The sequence below is a fragment of the Ictalurus furcatus genome, chromosome 15 (assembly GCF_023375685.1).
Source record: "Ictalurus furcatus strain D&B chromosome 15, Billie_1.0, whole genome shotgun sequence".
Taxonomy (NCBI): domain Eukaryota; kingdom Metazoa; phylum Chordata; class Actinopteri; order Siluriformes; family Ictaluridae; genus Ictalurus; species Ictalurus furcatus.
In genome coordinates, this window is record NC_071269.1 from 613,054 (window position 1) to 632,235 (window position 19,182).

At 39.1% G+C, this 19,182-nt stretch overlaps 1 protein-coding gene across 1 annotated transcript in view; it reads left to right on the forward strand.

The window, feature by feature from the left end:
- Window positions 1–19,182, forward strand: part of itga5 (integrin, alpha 5 (fibronectin receptor, alpha polypeptide)) — a 70,619-nt gene that overhangs the window by 48,014 nt on the left and 3,423 nt on the right. The window contains exons 20-27 of the mRNA XM_053643547.1: window positions 1,503–1,650; window positions 2,315–2,407; window positions 8,801–8,880; window positions 9,031–9,111; window positions 9,220–9,325; window positions 10,981–11,139; window positions 16,413–16,505; window positions 18,571–18,684. Coding sequence (XP_053499522.1) covers window positions 1,503–1,650; window positions 2,315–2,407; window positions 8,801–8,880; window positions 9,031–9,111; window positions 9,220–9,325; window positions 10,981–11,139; window positions 16,413–16,505; window positions 18,571–18,684 — 874 coding nt within the window. The remainder of the gene's footprint in view (window positions 1–1,502; window positions 1,651–2,314; window positions 2,408–8,800; window positions 8,881–9,030; window positions 9,112–9,219; window positions 9,326–10,980; window positions 11,140–16,412; window positions 16,506–18,570; window positions 18,685–19,182) is intronic.

Here is a 19,182-nt window from a genome sequence, read left to right on the forward strand (position 1 = left end):
TGTAGTTGGTAAACAACTGTTAGCAGTATCTGGAAAACAATACCTTATTAAGCCTGCAAATGAGAAAATAAACATTTTGTTTGTAAGTACATTTGATGAATTTCAGAAAATTGGTTAATTGTTAATGGTTATACACACACACACACACACACACACACACACACACACACACACACACAAACATGCATGCGTGTGTGTGTGTGTGTGTGTGTGCACGCGTGTGTGTGTTCATTGTGAAAACAGGAAGGCGAGCTGTGCGTCACATTCCGGGATTGGCTGCCAGTAGCTTGTGAAAAAGAAAAAAACAGTTGGGTCTGGAAAATTCAGAGCTAGTTTTGACTCCCTCTGCTTCTATACTTTCAGTTCTATTTTGATTTTGTAGATATGTGGCGTTATTCTTTATAATATTTACTTTTATGTAAACAAGCTGTTTAATTTACTTGGAGTTTGTGATGATTATTATTTGTTTGATTGCTATTCCTGAACAGCTAATGCTATGATAAGGCATGGATTTGTCATATGATATTGCTTAAATTTGTACAGGTGACATTCTGAAAGCAGAGAAATTGAGCTATGAGTGGATCAACTCAAGATTATTTTAATTTTGGAACAGGAGACAATGTGTGTAGTGGGTTTCCTTTCAAGAACAAAGCCGATTTTTTGCCATGTCTGTAATCTTTGCCAAGGTACTTAACCTACACCAGTGCTGGCTCTCAGCACCAGGTTTAGGATATTCAGCCAAGCTTTATTTACTCATTTCATATGAAACTGTTTCCAGGTGTCTGTTTGCGAGTTATTTCCTGTCATTATCTTACAAAGGCCACATTAGCACAATAGGACACTATGATATATGGAAATTTATAATAACTGCCACTGTTAAATCAGTTGCCCTAAAGCATGACACTGAGCTGCCATGTATAGTCTTAAAGGTGATATTTTGAACCTGGTTATTGGAGCTCTCAACACTTACAGTCCCTCACATGTAAGGCACTTAAGTTTGAATTTTGCTCCAGCTTTACAAGGACAAGCAGTAATTGAAATCATCTGTGTGGCCCTTGTATGGAATTTCTCAGTTGTGTTTGGTGCTGTGGAGAAAAAGCAGGGGAATGGGCAGTGACAGAAGGAGGGGACTTGGGGGGGGGGGGGGATGAGGAGGTGGTGTGTTACAACCACAGCCTGTGTTCTGATGCTTGTATGGCTTTATTGCTACATAGGAAAATATTTTTCCCTTGTGGAAGCAGGACTTCCTTGAAGTTTGCGACTCAGCTGGGAATCTTTTTGACGAGAATTCAGGACATAGCAGTCTAGAAGCATTAGCTACTGTCTGGCTCAACCTTAGACCATCATTGTGGTCATCTTAATTTGTAATTAATATGCAGCATCCTGTGTTTTGCTGACAGTTGCATACCAACCAAGTCAACAGGTCACCTTTACGTTTTTCTTTTTGACATGGGCAGTACTGTAATGTTTTTTTTGTGTGTGCATTTTTTGTCTTTCTATAGTGACAGGAAAGAAGTGTACATGGGGGATGATAATGCACTAACCCTGACTTTCAATGCACGGAATGATGGAGGTGGCGCCTATGAAGCCGAGCTCTACGTCGTGCTTCCTTCGGAGGCGGACTACAGTGGAATTGCCCGCAATAATGAGGTAACTTAGGGACATGAGCGTGCGGGTGGGCGGCCGTGTGGGCGTGCATGTGTGCTTGGCTTACTTCTACTGTGTTTTGAATACGTGTGACACATGAATTATTTGTAGATATAGAAGTGTGAACGCTGTGATACATTATATGGCCAAAGGTTTTTGGACACCTGACATGTACACCCATATGTGGACCTTCCCTAAACTGTTGCCACAAACTTTGAAGCATAAAATTGTATAGGATGTCTTTGTATGCTGTATCATTATAGTTTCCCTTCCCTGGAACTTAGTGGCCTAGCCCAAACCTAGGCCAGGGGTGCTGCATGACAGCACCCCTGTGCGCAAAGAAAGTTCCTTGAAGACATGGCTTGCCAAGGTTCGAGTGGAAGAACTCATGTGGCCTGCACAGAGTCCTGAACTCAACCCTAGTGATCACCTTTGGGAGGACCTGGACCCTGGCCTCCTCGACCAACATCAATGTCTGACCTCACTAATGCTCTAATGCTATGGCTCTTTTTGCCATATAGTGTATTAATTGCAATACTGACTCTGTTTAATTTACAAAAGTCTAACAATTTGCAAAATATTTAGGAAAAAGTGTAATGTTTGCAGGGAAGATGACACTTCATAGTTAGTCACGGTTTCTCACTAGTTGTTACTTGTCCTTGTCTAGAGTCTAACTCAGCTGACGTGTAGCTACGAGACAGAGAACAAGACACGGTACCTCATCTGTGACCTTGGAAATCCCATGAAGTCTGGCACCAATGTAAGTTTTTCAGTCACAGATTGTATAGGCTACACACACACACACACACACACACACACACACAGAGACAGGGTTGGGAGGATTACTTTAAAATGTATTCCGTTACAGTTACAAATTACTTAAAATAAAAAAAAAATAAATAAAAATTAAGCAGTAACGTAATCAAAGTGTCACAATTTAAAAATAATAATAATAATAATAATAATAATAATAATAAAATATATATAAAATTGGTTTCACTCTGTCCACGTTTTAATTGTTCCCTACATTCTTTTGAATGTCCATAGAATAAAAATAAAATAGTGTACCTTGTGCCATCATTTACACATTTGAATGGCCATGTAATGCGAAGCAATGTGATGACAACATGAAATTGAAAATGATGTTCTTATATGTCCATGTGCATTGTTTATCTAAACAATGCACATGGACATATAAGAACATCATTTTCAATTTCATGTTGTCATCACATTGCTTCGCATTACATGGCCATTCAAATGTGTAAATGATGGCACAAGGTACACTATTTTATTTTTATTCTATGGACAACAGTCATTTGCTACTAATGTCAAGCAACTGTTTGATGCCATTCACAACAGCGCTTCACCTTCACTCTTTTGCTGAGAGTACGCTAATGGTGGAGAGGCAGGAATTTGGCCAATAGTTGCTGCAAACCTTTTATAACTGACCAAATGGTATGCAAGAAGGTGAGAATTACAGAAAGGGGTTAAAGCAATGCCAACATGCGCAAACATTGCAATATTAGAACATAAGCACCTCCATAATGAAACTAAAGCCAAATCACGGATATTTTCTCAAATTTAGAAGGTCGGAAAAAGAGGGGAAGAGGATGTATGCTAACAAAAGCATTTCAGAGAACAATTTGTGTTAATTTTTACCAAATTAACTTTGAGAACAATTTATTTGCGCATGTATCAGGAGGTTGTTCATGTGAGTTATGACTGGCAAGCGAGAACCAGAACTATAATCAAGCAGCTGTCTATATTGTGTTACGTCAAAAGATTAATTTCTTTTCTGTAATCCTAATAGTATTCCCCTTTTTTTTTTTTTTTTACAACATGTACCTGTAATGTGATTACTTTGTTTTTTGACGTAACTGTAACTGATTGCAATTGCAATCAAAATTATACTACCCCCATTGCAAATCAGGTTTATTGTCAAAATTTACTGACTTTCAGCTGTTTACCATGAACAGATCAAACACAATGAAATACAATGAATGCTTCAAGTGGTTTCCCCAAATTCAACTGAAAGCATCTTTAGTACTTTAGTAGAGCACCTTTTTGCTGTTATGAACTGCTGCAAATGAGATGCATATCTTTTGGCAGTGTTCCTGAGGAATCTTCTCCCGTTCCTCAAGAGCAATGGCCTCCAGTTCAGTAATATTCTTGGGTTTGCGTGCTGCAACCGCCTTCTTCAAATCCCACCAGAGATTTTCTGTGGGGTTCAAGACAGGTGACTGTGATGGCCCTGTAGAATCTTCTAGGATTTCTTCTGTAACCAAGCCTTGGTGGAATTTGAGGTATGCTTGGGATCATTGTCCTGTTGGAAGGTCCAATGATGTCCAAGCTTCAGCTTCCTCACAGACGGCGTGATGTTTAATTCTAGGATTTCCTGAAACTTCACTGAATCCATCTCGCCTTCCACACGCTGCAGGTTTCCAGTGCCAGAGGATGCAAAGCAGCCCCAGAGCATCACCGAGCCACCACCTTTGGACAGTGTTATTTCTCCATTCTTCTTCCTCCAGACATACCGCTGATCCATCGTGTCAAAAAAGTTCCAGTTTTGTTTCATCGCTCCACAGAACAGAGTCCCAAACCTTCTGTGGATTATTTATGATTTTGAGAGATTTTCTTGTGTTTTTGGGTCAGTAGTGGTGAACGTCTTGGAGTTCTGGCATGGAAACCTTCTGCATTTAGTATGTGCCTTACTGTGCTCACTGAAACCTCAGTGCCTGTTTCACCAAGTCTCGCTGCAGGTCTTTTACAGTCACTCGAGGGTTTTTCACAACCTGACTTCTCAGAGATATGGTTGCGGCCGTTGAGAGCTTCCTTTTTCTGCCCCGTCCAGGTATTTCATACATTTCTGTCCCTAGCCGGTTCAGGTATCTCATGTGTTCCAGGTAAAGCACACCTGGTGCAACTAATGAAGCTTGATTAGTTTAGTATCAGGTGTGCTTGAGACAACACCTGTTTTGCATATTTGTGCTGTTGTGAGGGATTCTGTTCACGGGGAGAATAATTTTGGTGAAATTACTGGAGAAATCATTATAAGTTGCATTTTCAGTTGACTTTTGGGAAATCACTTGAAGCATTCCTTGTGTTGAACTTTTTTAATTGCTTTTGTTTGATTTGTTCATTCCAAACAGCTGAAAGTCTGTAAATTTTGACAATAAACCTGATTTGCACGGGGGGTTGAATAATCTTGATCGCATCTGTATGGTTACGTTTTTTTGTATCCTTATTACGTAACGCCGTTACATGTATTCCGTTACTCCCCAAGCCTGTGTGCACGTGCACGAACGTGCTCACACACACGCATGCACGCACACACCCTCAACCACTTGAAAGGAGAACAGTACACAGTGGGGACAGGCAATGTATGAATCTACAGTCCCCTCTGAAACTATTGGAACAGCAAGGCCAGTTCATTTGTTTTTGCTGTGGACTGAAGACATTTGGGTTTGAGATCTAAAGATGAATGTAAGAAGAGGGTTTCGAATCAGACCACTCAATTTGTAGGCAAGCAAAAATATTGGAACATGTGACTGACAGGTGTTTCTTGTTACCCAGGTGTGTCCTGTTAGATTAATTGTTTAAACAATAAATAGCTCTGAACATCTACTCTTGGTTTTAGCCCTCAGTTTCACCTTTGAAGACTGCATTTGTTGTTAAAAAGGATAAGCTAACATGAAGATCAGATAGCAGTCTGTGGCAGAAGAGCAAGCTATTTTGAAGCTGAGAAAAGATGGAAAATCTGAGGCATTGCAAAACATTGGGCATTGCCAATACAACAATTTGGAATGTCCTGAAAAGGAAAGAAACCACTAGTGTACTGGGCAACAGACACCGAATAGGTTGGCCAAGGAAAACAGCAGCAGCTGATGACAAACATTTGAGAGAGTTGTGAAAAAATACACAAAAACAGTCAGTGACATCACCAACAACATTCACAGGGCAGGGTGAAGGTCTCACAATCCACCATTTGAAGAAGACTTTGAGAGCAGAAATATAGAGGCCATACCACAAGAAGCAAACCACTCATCAGCAGTAAGAACCAGAAAGTCAGATTGGAATTCGCAAAAAAAAAAGAGAGATGAGCCACAAAAGATCTGGAACCAAGATTAACCTCTACCAAAGTGTTGGAAAGGCCAAAGTGTGGAGAAAGAATTAATCTGCTTATGATCCAAAACATAAAAGCGAAACATAGTGGAGGTAGTGTCATGGCTTGGGCTTGCATGGCTGGAACAGGGTCACTAATTTTTATTGATTATGTAACTTATGAAGGTAGCAGCTGAATGAATTCAGAAGTTTACAGGAACATTTTTTTTCTGCCAATTTACAGAGAAATGCTTCCAAACTAATTGGGAGGAACGTTAGCATTCAGTAAGGCAATGATCCAAAACACACAGCCAACTCAACAAAGGACTTTATCAGGGTAAAGGTTTTGGACTGGCCAAGTCAATCACCAGACCTCAACCCAATTGACCATACATTTCACCTCCTACAGAGGAGACTGAAGGGAGAACCCATTCACAAGATTCATAGGATTTTATATATACAGTACTGTGCAAAAGTCTTGGGCACTTGTAAAGAAAACAAACCTTCAAAAATAATTAAATTAAATGTCTCTATATTTAAAAAATACTATAAAAAGCAGTAAACAGTAATAAATTAAAAGTAAATATTTGTTGTGACAATCCTTTGCTTAAAAAAAAAAAGTTGTCTCTGGTACAATGTGTGCAGTTTTATAAGGAAATGAGCTGTAGGTTTTACTGAGCATCTTTCAGTACCAGACACAGATTGGAGACTTTGACTGTCGCACACTTTTCTTATTTTTGCAGCAAAACCCAGCAACCTTCATTATGTTTTTTTCTGAAAAGTAGTCTCATACCTAATATGCGGCTTTCTTTACTGACATACAAAAATTTTTCTGTAACGTTTTATTTTGGGCTGGAAAACTAATGTTGAGAAACCTAAAACGTTTTTGTACTGAGTTGATAATGTAGAAGTCATAAAACAAAAAAAGTTGTAACTATACGTTTGTGCTGAAAAAAAATATGGTGCCTAAGACTTTACACACAGAAAGATGCCTAGGGTTCCTGCTCACCTGCGTGAACATACCATAAGCCTGCTGCACGGAGGCATGAGGACTGCAGATGTGTTCAGAGCAATAAACTGCAATGTCTGTAATGTAAGACACCTGAGGCAGTGCTACAGAGAGACAGGAAGGACAGCTGATCGTCCTCGCAGTGGAAAATTACATGTAACCATGTGTCCTCCTGAGATGTGTTCAAGAACTTGCAAATGCCTTGGTGGAAGAGTGGGGTAACATCTCACAGCAAGAACTGACCAATCTGGTGCAGTCCATGAGGATGAGATGTCCTGTAGGCCACCAGATACTGACTGTTACTTTTAATATTGACACCCCCCCCCCCCCCCTCCCGTTCAGGGACTCATTCCGTTTAAATGTCTGTCTCAATTAAAATTGTTCAGTTTTTGTCTCAGTTGTTAAATGTTTTTTTGTTAATACAAATGTATCAAACAACTGCCAACAAAACACCGGTTTATCAAAAAAAAATCTTTTGTGTGTAACAATAATTGGCACCCTTTTAGTCAACACTTCGTGCTACCTCACTTTGCCAAGATAACAGCCGAGTCTTCTCCTATAATGCCTGATGAGGTTGGAGAATACATGGTGCAGGATCTGAGACCGTTCCTCCATACAGAATCTCTCCAGATCCTTCACATTTCGAGGTCCACGCTGGTGGACTCTCCTCTTCAGTTCACCCCACAGGTTTTCTGTGGGTTCCAAATCAGGGGACTGGGATGGTCATGGCAGGACCTTGATTTTGTGGTCAGTAAACAATTTCTGTGTTGATGTCGATGTATGTTTTGGATCATCGTCCTGCTGGAAGATCCAACCACGGTCCATTTGAAGCTTTCTGGCAGAGGCAGTCAGGTTTTCATTTAATATCTGTTGATATTTGATTGAGTCCATGATGCCATGTATCCTAACAAAATGTCCAGGTCCTCTGGCAGAAAAACAGCCCCAAAACATTAAAGATCCACCGCCATGTTTAACCGTGGGCATGAGGTACTTTTCTATATGGCTACCTCTCTGTGTGCGCTCTGTGTGTCTGGCAAACTGAAGACGCTTGAGTTTGTTTTTGGATGAGAGTAGAGGAACAGCTTGTGGTGATGTAGGTGACTTCGGATTGTAGTTTTGGAGATTTTCTGACCCCAAGACACAACTATCTTCTGCAGTTCTCCAGCTGTGATCCTTGGAGATTTTTTGGCCACTCGTACAGTGTGTTGAGACAATACAGACACACTTCCAATTCCAGGTCGATTCATAACATTTCCAGTTGACTGGAACTTCTTAATTATTGTCCTGATGGTGGAAATGGGCATTTTCAATGCTTGTGCTATTTTCTTATAGCCATTTCTCATTTTGTGAAGCTCAACAACCTTTTGCCACACACCACAGCTGTATTCCTTGGTCTAACCCATTGTTGTGAATAACTAAGGGAATTTGGCCTATGTGTTACCTCCATATTTATACCCCTGTGAAACAGGAAGTCATGGTTGAACAATTTCCTGTTCCTAGACACTCGGGTGTACTAAAATAAAATGTAAATATCAATGGGAATATACTTCAAATATATTTTTCTCATATGAATTCATAGGGGTGCCAATAATTGTTACACACCTATATTTAACAAAGATTTTTTTTTATATAAACCTGTGTTGTGTTTGATATTCATGAGAGCAAAGTATTTTTGTGAATTTTTTTAAACAAAAGATCAAAAGGTTAAACAATAAAGACCATTTTTCACAGCTTTCTTTGCTCATATTTACCAAGGGTGCAAATATTAGTGGAGGGCACTGCATATATAAAACTTTAAGTGTGAAGAGAGTCTGTAGATGGCAAGGTGTACTGTGTCTTTACAAAAAGCAGTGAAATGGTGAAAAATAATTTCAGATTCTTATAGAATATAGCGATTTATTACGGTGACCTGAATTTTTCATTTGGATTATAGGATGAAGTAAGGAGACATTGCAAAGATACTTACATCAGGCTGTGCAGCTGTTTTAATTCCTGTAGAGGAGTAGAAAAATGTCCGCATTAAACGTAATCTTTTCCGTGTAGCTGTGGGCAGGTCTGCGTTTCACAGTTCCTCGGCTGCAGGATTCACAGAAGGTGGTACAGTTTGACCTGCAGATTCGCAGGTATGCAAGAAGAGACACACACACACACACACACACACACACACACACACACACCCCTTTAATGTTTTTATTGCCAACATGCTGAATGACCTATGTAGAGGCATTTAAATACTCTCCTTTCCCCCCCTCTTGTTCTCTCTCTTTTTGCAGTAAAAATGAGAATAACTCTCAGAGTGAGGTTGTCCCCTACAGGCTGGAGGTAGTGGTCAAGGCTGACGTTATTTTACAGGGGTGAGTTCAGAAATGGTGTGTAACTGGGTCTTTTTGACTGGAACTCACTGCACAGTTATTTCTGTTCCCTCCTCACTCGTTCACTCTCTCTTTCTCGTCCTCTTAAAGTGTGTCCCGACCAGATAAGGTCTTCTTCCCACCTCCAAACTGGAAAGTGACCAAGAACGTTGCAGTGGAGCAAGAAATTGGGCCTCCTGTGGAGCACATCTATGAGGTAAGGACTCTTGCTGTGTCTTATACCCAGGAAGCCGGTCATTATTCTTTATAAAGCAGATTCGTACAGTGCTGTGAAAAAGTATTTGCCTGATATTTCCTGATTTCTTCCGTTTTTGTGTATAAATAGTTTTAGATCTTCAAACAAAATACAACATAAAACAAAGGCAACCTGATTAAACACACAATACTGTTTTTATTTATTTATACATTTAAATGCATTAATAAATAAATTAAGCAAAAAAAAAAAAGTTATCCAACACCGATCACCAATGTGAAAAACTAATCGCCCCTTTCAACTTAAAATCTGGTTGTGCCACCTTTAGCAGCAATAACTGCAACCAAACACTCCCGATAACTGGAGATCAGTCTTTCACTTACTTCTAGGACTAGGACTTACTCCTATGCTTTGGATCGTTGTCTTGCGGCATAATCCAGTTGAGCTTGAGTTTCATTTTATGGACTGAAAACCAGACATTCTCCTTTAAGATTTTCTTAAAGAGAGCAGAATTCATGTTTCCCAGGCCCTGAAGCAGTAAAACATCCCCACTCTTTTGATATTTTTTCCTTAAAATGGTACATTTCCTCAGTTTAAACATTCGATATGTTTTCTGTGTTCTTTTGTGAATATGGGTTTATGAGATTTGCAAACAATTGCGTTCTGTTTTTATTTACGTTTTACACAACTTTTTTGAAATTGGGGTTGTACATTAAATATAATTTGGACTACATTTATGCCCATGTCAAGAGCAGCTTTTAGTGTAAACAGTACCAAAACATAAATAAGAATTTATTTATCCAGGGTTGGACAAATCTGTGGCTAGTGTTTCATTCACATTTGTAGATTCAGGAAGCTGTTCAAATAATGGTCACCAGTGGGGTGTTTATTTATTTATCTATTTACTTATTTATTTTTCTTCACTCGTCTATTAGCCAGAGATCTATTCCCTATTGACAAAAAAATTTATACAATTTTTTGTTATATAACGCTAATGCTACTACAAAATGGAGCAGCCATTTAAGCACTTAATTGAGTGAAAATAAACACACTAGCCAGACTCAAATAATATTTCTGTATGTGACGAGAGAACACCACAGCTTCTAACCAAAACATCAGGCAAAGACTTTCTGCTTTTTTTTTTGTGGAGGGAGCGAGCACAATATGCTTCATCACAAGAGACATTATCAGCAGAGGATAAAGTATTTGACTACATAAAGTTATCACTCCCAGGGATTCAAATACTTGCTTGTTTTTCTATATTAATACACATGAATTTAGTCTGTATTAATACACGATTAGCTCGTCACACGTGATTGAAATTATGTTGCCAGCTGTACATGCACAGTATATATGCAGATACAGTATTACAGTTGTGAAAGTAATTGTATTTAAAAGTGTTAAATGTTTTTTTTAATTTTATTTTATATAGATAATGTTTTTACTTGAACATTAGTCATTCTGGTTGATTTATCAGTAACTTATTATGTTGAATATAATGCTGTATTATGCTGTGTCACACCACTCACATGTTCTGGTTGGTATACAGGCATGTACTATTATGAGTGTCACTATTATTTTGTCTTTCATTATGCTTATGTCAAATATTGCAAAAATATTAACTCTCTTACGTTCTCTCTCTACTCTCCCCCTTCCAGTTGGTAAATAATGGTCCAAGCCATATTAGCCACACACTGCTTCAACTGAAATGTCCCATGAAGCTGCATGCCCAGAGGTTTATGTACCCTTTGGAGATCATCACTGAGGGGCCTGTAAACTGCACAACATACAATGTTGTGAACCCCATGAACATAAAGGTAAGGAATTTTGAGGAAAAATTCTTTTGTTTGACTAAATCACTGTGATAGAAATGACTGGGCTGTGCTGATGTGATGTATTATACTTTTGGAGAAGTGAGGTTGTTGCTTACATGGATGAAAAGGTCATCACAGATGCACACAGGAAACCACCCACTTTAGACTGAACATCATTCTACATCAACCACTTCTGTTTCTTTATGCTATTTCACTATTATGCCGTCCCCTCTGAAAGTATTGGAACAGCAAGGCCAATTCTGTTGTTTTGCTATACGTTGAAGTCATTTGGGTTTGAAATCAAAAGATGAATATGCAATGATGGGTCAGAATTTCAGATTTAATTTCCTGATGTTACATTTAGATGTGTTAAACAACTTAAAACATGGCACCTTTGTTGTCAGACCACCCAACTGTTAGGTGAGCAAAAGTAAAGCAATAGTTAGTGTTAAAGTAAATAACACTTAATATTGGTTGCATATCCCTTGCTTGCAATAACTGCATCAAGCTGGTGACCCACGGACATCACCAAACATTTTCTTCTGTGTTGCTTTTCCAGCCTTGTACTGCAGACTCTTCAGTCTCCTCTTCAGGAGGTGAACTGCATGCTCAACTGGGTTAAAGCTGCAATACTGAACTTTTTGTGGTTAAAAATGAACAAAAATCAGTTATTGAGCTAGTACATAAAAAAATTGTTCAAAGCCGTCTCCTTACCTTACCCCGAGTCACAACGGTAAATTTATAATATTTATAAATTATAAGATTAAAGATCTTTTATAAATTTTTATAAATTGAGCTATTCAGATTTCACAGGAAATGTGTGTTGAAGTCATTCAGTTTGCATGGTTACATCATCTCTGTAAACGAAAAGAAGTAGAGCTGGCTACTACATCACGTGTGGGGGCTGAATATGGTGGAGTGTTTGTAGCTTGCTTTTAAAACAGTTGCTTAGAATTTAAACTTATCATCTAGATTTAATCTTTAGTCAACCATTTTAATCTGGATAGTTTTAACGCAATCATTGTTGAGATCTGGGGAATAACTCGTTGTCAAAACCAAGAACCGTCAAACCACAGAGAGCCTGCAGTCAAAAAGGAAAGAATACATATTGGCATTGCTTGTGAGAGGTGGTGAAACTCGGAGATCTGAAGGGATTGAATACTGATGGAGAGTTGTTTTTTTGTTGTTTGTTTGTTTTTTTACTCCCCCCTGCTGAACAGGTAAGATATTTCAGTGGCTCAATCAGTGGCTAGCTAACATTAGCGTAATTGTTCACTTGATTCAGTTAGAAATAGAGTGTCCTGGTTTTTTTTGGTTTAGTTTGATTTTGTTTTGCTATGGTCAGTATGGTAAATTGCACTTATTTTCTGCTTGCTATGAGAGAGAGCAGCTCACCTTTACTCCAAGAAAACCGTATCCGCTGCCAAATATACGTTGTACAACACATACCAATACCTCAGTGTTGCCAACTCTCACGAAACAAATACACAACTGCAGCTTTAAAAACAAGTCTAAAATTATTATAGCCTGTTACGGACTCAACGAATGAGCTTGCAACATATTAAACTGAAACCACTCGCAGTTTGAAAATCAAAAATAGAATTTATTTCATATAAAAAAAAATCCGACAGCAACAAAGCTTATAGGCAGGACAGGCACTATCCACTCATCTCTGATCACCTGTGAGCAGAATATAATTGTAGAGATGGAAAAGATTACATTAGAACCATAACTACTATTAGTATGTATGTGTATGTTATGCTATATAATCTGTAATAATTGTGGGAGGGAAAAATACACTACAGCACTGAGATTGTGAGGCTCTGAGCAGACAGTGTCAATGCATTGGGGAAAATAGCAACCATGAATTTAACAAAAAAAAAAAAAAGTCACTTATCAGAGTTTCCTAACAAGTAACCATATTTTTTAAAACAAACCCCAAAAAATCACGACCTGTTATTTTTTTAAAAAAAATTTTTTTTCAGACAACTTTAGAAAAAAAGAAGCCCAGTGTTGCATATTATAAGCAGACCTGGCAACTTTGACAAGTATACCTCAAACCAATTCATCCACACAGAGAGGAGCACAACCCACAAAAAAAAAAAACTAACAATTAACAATTCAATGTTTCGAACAGAGATGGCGATAGAGAGGCAAAAGTTCAGGTCTGCTGATTGATTTTGTCCAATCTAAAACCTTCCACTTCTCCCCCTGATAAAGTCGTTTGTTGTGTTGGCAGTGTTTTTTGGGTCATTATCTTGCTGCATGATGAAGTTCCTCACAATTATAGTGTACGCATTTCTCTGTAAATTAGAAGACTGGTTTCTGACTTGTGAATTCATTATTCTGCTACCATCATGTGTTCTAGTACTGTGCAAAAGTTTTAGGCACATGCAAAGAAATACTGTAGAGCAAAGATGCCTTCAAAATAATGAAATTAAATGTTTCTACATGGGAAAAAATTGTAAAGAGTAGTAAACAGTAGTAAATGAAACAAAGTCAATATTTCGTGTGATAAAAATAAAAATAGTATTCTCCGGTACAACTTGTGCAGTTGTATAAGGAAATTAGCTGTAAGTTTTACCAGCCATAGTTCTTCTGAAGACTTTGACTGTTGCACTTGCTTTTATTCTTGCAGCAAATCCCAGTAGCATTCATTGTTTTGTTTTGTTTTTTTTCCTTTCTGAAAAGTGGTCTCTTGGGTCATTATGCAGTGATAATGTAAAAGTCATCAAATAAAAAATTTTAACAAAGTTTGTACTAAATAGGGTGACTAAAATTTTTGCACAGTACTGTACGTCATCAATAAAGATTAATGAACCCATTCCAGAAGCAGCCCTGCAAGCCCAAGCCATGTCATTACCTCCACCATACTTGACTGAGCTTCTATGTTTTGGATCCATTCTTTCTCTACACTTTGGCCTTTCCATCACTTTGGTAGAGATTAATCTTGGTTCCAGAACTTTTGTGGCTCCTCTCTGTATTTATTTGCAAATGCAATCTTGCCTTCTGATTCTTACTGTTGATGAGTGGTTGCGTCTTGTGGTATGGCCTCTATATTTCTGCTTTTTCAAATGGTGGATTGTGATACCTTTACTTCACCCCTGTGAAGGTTGTTGTTGATGTCACTAACTGTTGTTTTTGGGGTTTTTTTTCACAGCTCTCACAATATTTCTGTCGTCAACTTCTGTTATTTTCCTTGGCCGACCTGTTCCATGTCTGGTTGTACACCGGTGGCTTCTTTCTTTTTCAAGACATTCCAAAATGTTGTATCGGCTATGCCCAGTGCTTTGACTGATATGACTGGCTCTGACTGATTTTTCACCTTTTCTCAGCTTCAAAATGGCTTGCTTTTCTCCCATAGACAGCTCTCTGGTCTTCATGTTGGTTTATCCTTTTTAACAACAAATGCAGTCTACACAGGTGAAACCTAGGGCTCAAACCAAGAGTAGATATTCAGAGTTATTAATTGTTTGGAACAATCAATTTAACGGGGCATGCCTGGGCAGCAAGAAACACCTATCAGTCACATGTTCCAATATTTTTTGATCACTTGAAAAATGGGTGGGTTCAAACAAAAGGTGCCATGTTCGAAGTTGTTTAACACATGTTGATGCAAATATGAGGTAATGAAAGCTGAAATTCTGTTCTGTCGTCTTATATTCATCTTTTGATCTCAAACCCAAATGTCTTGTTTTCAATGTATAGAAAACAATAGCCTTGCTGTTCCAATACTTTTAGAGGTGTGTACACACACACACACACACACACATATGGTGCACAGGAACACACCATTATCAACACTCCTCTCTTACAGATACTCTCCCACAAGGCATACCCCTCAGAACCACCCAAGGACAATAACTTTGACTTTGATCATCCTGTGGAAGCTTCAATAGTATAACTTAGCCCATGGCCATATGTCGATTAGCTTAAGCCGCTTTTCCATCGAATTTATCCGGAACAATTAATCCCAGGAACTTTTTGGTTCCTCCAGATCTTTGTTGTCTGTGCTTCCATCGCAGTCTAAAGTACCGTGAACATTAGGCAAATTAGTCTGGTGACGTATGACTGCGTGCTACAAGCCCTTGGCGAGGATATGAAGCCTCAAAGTATGCTTCAATCAAACTGATTATTGACACAAAGTAAGCTGTTTTTTTAATAATGTAAAATGTTTGCTCAGCTCATGTGTTTTAAAAACGTGTTTGCTCGTGTTTTAAAAACGGACAGTCTATTTTCTGAAATCTGATGATAAGGGCACTGCACAGCAACAAGCATGGAGGAGATTCAAACTGTGCTGCTGTTGATTTATTGCTTTGCTACAGAGGTAATTAAGAAAACGCTGGAAAAGAGACGAGCCGTGGTAGTAAAGCGGATTCAGAATGCTCGTAATGATAGACTTAAAGTAAGCAAATGAATTTTATCAGCTATGGCTGAGATGACGGAGACGAACACGTGCGCACAAGTTTCTCTACGTGCGCACAAGTTTCTATGCTCAGCTCGGCATAAGCACTTAATAAGACCTGAACCTCGCCGTCTGTCCATCGGTCGTATTTAAGAAACTCCATTGTGCTGATTTGAATTTCAGTAAACAACTCTAACAATAGGCACCGCAATAGAATTTTAAAAATGGTGGTTGAAAAAAAATGCTGCATGCATTCAACCAATCAGCATGTTCAGTGCCCAAGTCCCACCCCCAAAGTTCCTGGTTTTTTAAAAAGTACCACCTCCTGTGTAGGGACTTTGCGAGGGCTAAATACTTTACCCTGGACTTAATTTAGACCCTGGTCTCTGAGGTGGGGAAACACCTAGTACTTGCTTCATGTATCACTTCTATACAGATAATAACACCCTCATCTTTTCAGTCCCTCTTTCATAAACCTCTTGAATTTGTTATTTCTCAGTGGCTCTGTTCACTTTCACTGGATGCAACTGTTGACTCCACAGTCATCACGTCCCTTGAAAGCCATCTGGAAACAAGTTTTCTTTCATGTAATGGAATTAATCTGTGGTGTAGTTTTTGTGCTTGTGTATTTGCTTGTGAGGAGTGCATTATGTGATTTCCCAGTGGTTTCCCATTGGACAAAACGACAGAGGTTTGGATATGTTTGGTAATGCAGCCACATGCAAAATTCTGAGTGGTGTCCATGTGAGTCAGTGGGTGGTTCAGATTCAGCAGTGAGCTCAGCATCTGGATTACACAAATGGGCGTCAAATTTCCACTAAATGTTTCTCTCCCTCTCTCCCTCCCTCTCTTCCTCTCACTCACTCTCTAGCTTCAGCAGTCCACAAAGCAGCCTCCATTATTGAACCACCACATTGAGAAGCGTGAAACACACAGGGGAGAGCTGGCTGAGTTGACAAACCTGGTAAGAGCACTGAAATCATACCAAATATTTGCTGAAACTGCATTTTCTCCCTCTGCCAATTCCTCATTTTCTCTATTGGGTATCTTAGCAGATGAGAATCTTGCCCTATTCATGAGGGGCCACCTCTCTTGGAACTCATAAAACCAGGCCATTAAGTCATATAATGAAGTGAATCAGGTTTGGTGAGGTTAAAGATAAGCCGGCTGGTCAGCCAGAGACTGAAAGGGTGTGTGTGTGAGCACACGCCACCTCTTATTGACGTGTACATTCACCTAGCACTTTATTAGGAACACTATACTAATACTGGGTAGGGCCTCGCTTTGCGCTCCAAAAAAACTAAATTCTTCATGGCATGGATTCCACAAGATGTTGGAAAAATTCTGAAACAAGATTCTGGTCCATGTTGACATGATTGCATCACACAGTTCTTGCTGATTTTTCAGGTGTACTTTCATTCTGTGAATCTCCGTTCTGCCAAAGGATTCAGATCCGGTGACTGGGAAGAACATTGTACTCAGTGTCATGTTCATGAAACCAGTTTGAGACGACTTTTGCTTTGTGACATGGTGTATTATCTTGCTGGAAGTAACCATTAGAATATGGATAATTTGTGGCCATGAAGGGATGCACATAGTCACACAAAATGTGCCAAGAAAATGTTCCCCACACCAGTTCATCACCTTCACCAGCCTGGACTGTTGACAGGCAGGTTGGGTTCATGGATTCATGCTGTTGTCACCAAATTCTGAACCTACCATCTGTGTACCTCAGCTGAAATCGAGATTCATCAGACCAGGCTACGTTTTTCCAGTCTTCAACTGTCCAGTTTTGGTCAGACTGTGCCCACTGCAACCTCAGCTTTCTGTTCTTGGCTGACAGTAGTAGAATCTGACGTGGTCTTCTGCTCTTGCAGCCCATCTACCTCAAGGAAAGCATCTCATCCATACCTGTCTGAGTTACTGTAGCCTCTTTGTTAGTTCAAACCAGTCTGGCCATTCTATGTTGACCTCTCATCAATAAGGCCTTTCTGACAATAGAACTGCTGCTCAGTAGAGTTTACTCAGAATGGTGCAACAAAGAAAAAACATCCAGAGACTGTTGTGCATGAAAAATCCCAGGGGGTCATCAATTTCAGAAATACTCAAATCAGCCAGGCTTGCACCAACAATGATGCCACATTCTGGCATCTGATGGTTGATGTGAACATTACTTGAAGCTGTTGGCCTGTATCTGCATTGCACTGCTGCCACACGATTGGCTGATTAAATAATTGCATGAATGAGTGGGTGTACGTGTGTTCCTAATAAAGTGCCAAGTGAGGTTAAAGTAGTCACTATGGGTATGATATATGACTTTTACCATCACTTGCTATACGCCACATTCTTCTTTTATTCTGTTTCTAACCAATTTAAACTGTCCGTTTTTCTTAGTTACATTCAACTCTGTGCCTCTGAGATGCACAATGGAAGTCATTAAGATGTCATCTAATGAAATAGTCTAGCATTTTCCTCCTGCCCTTTACTATTTAATATTTACTCTGCCTGACAGCGGCTAGGGCCACCAGCTCCCTACAGTCATTCAAATACAACTACACTAATTTCTTCCTCTTTTCAAGCTAACTTTGATTCTCAATTTTACATTATGGGGATCTAATGAAATGATTGTAAAACCAGGGAAATGGATTTCACAGATTGGTTCTTAATTTGGCTGGCTGCAGTCAGCATTTTAGTCTTGTGACATAGAATTAAAAAAAGCCTAACATTAGGCCTTTTGTTATATCTCTTGGCCTGTAATTCTGTGCCATTGCTATCTTGCACTAACTTTCCAACTGACTCCTCCTTGACCTATTTACTCTTTTATTTAATGGTTTTCAATGAATTTGGTTCACTGGAAAGTAGTATGATCTTTGTTATGCAACAAGCACCAATATTATGAACTTTACATATTACACTTTTTTTTTTCTTTCAAATAATCATGCAAATTGAATAACTATAATAGATATAAAATGATTTATCTTAATTTCTGTCTATCCCCGTGTTTTTTTTTGTCTGGGCTACATGTTCAGTCCTGTTCCAGCGTTGAGTGCTGGACCCTGCAGTGTAATGTGGGTGTATTGGAGAAAGGAACCAGTGCCATACTCCAGGTGCGTTCACGCATCTGGGGCGAGACGTTCAACATGGTAAGTTTCAGTAAGGACCTGGAAAAAAGTGTGTTCACATTACTATACATACTGCTGTACAAAGACATTCATCTGTCATACCTATAATTCAGGCTCTGTAACCTCAAATGAAAGGTTTTTCAAAACAGCTGACTGCTCAACATCAGCCTCATTATTACATCAACTAAATGTCAGTGTTAATCATGATCTGTTATGTTCCATTGGTAGCTTGTAGTCATTTGGCAAGTATGGAGGGAAAAAGCATATCACTAGGTAGCCACAGTAGCTTTACAATTTGCCAGTGTATGTGCATGTGCTCTTGAGAAAGTCACATGGTACCTCTAAATAGGGGCTCTGTTGAGAAAGACCTTACATGCTCAACACACAGGGTACTGAGCACAATGAAAATGCATTATCTGCAAACCCCAAGTTCTCATATGATTGGAATGTTGCAGGGATTCTTTGAGAGCAACTCAAATGAATGAATACTGCCACCTGCTGCCTACTAAACAAACTGCA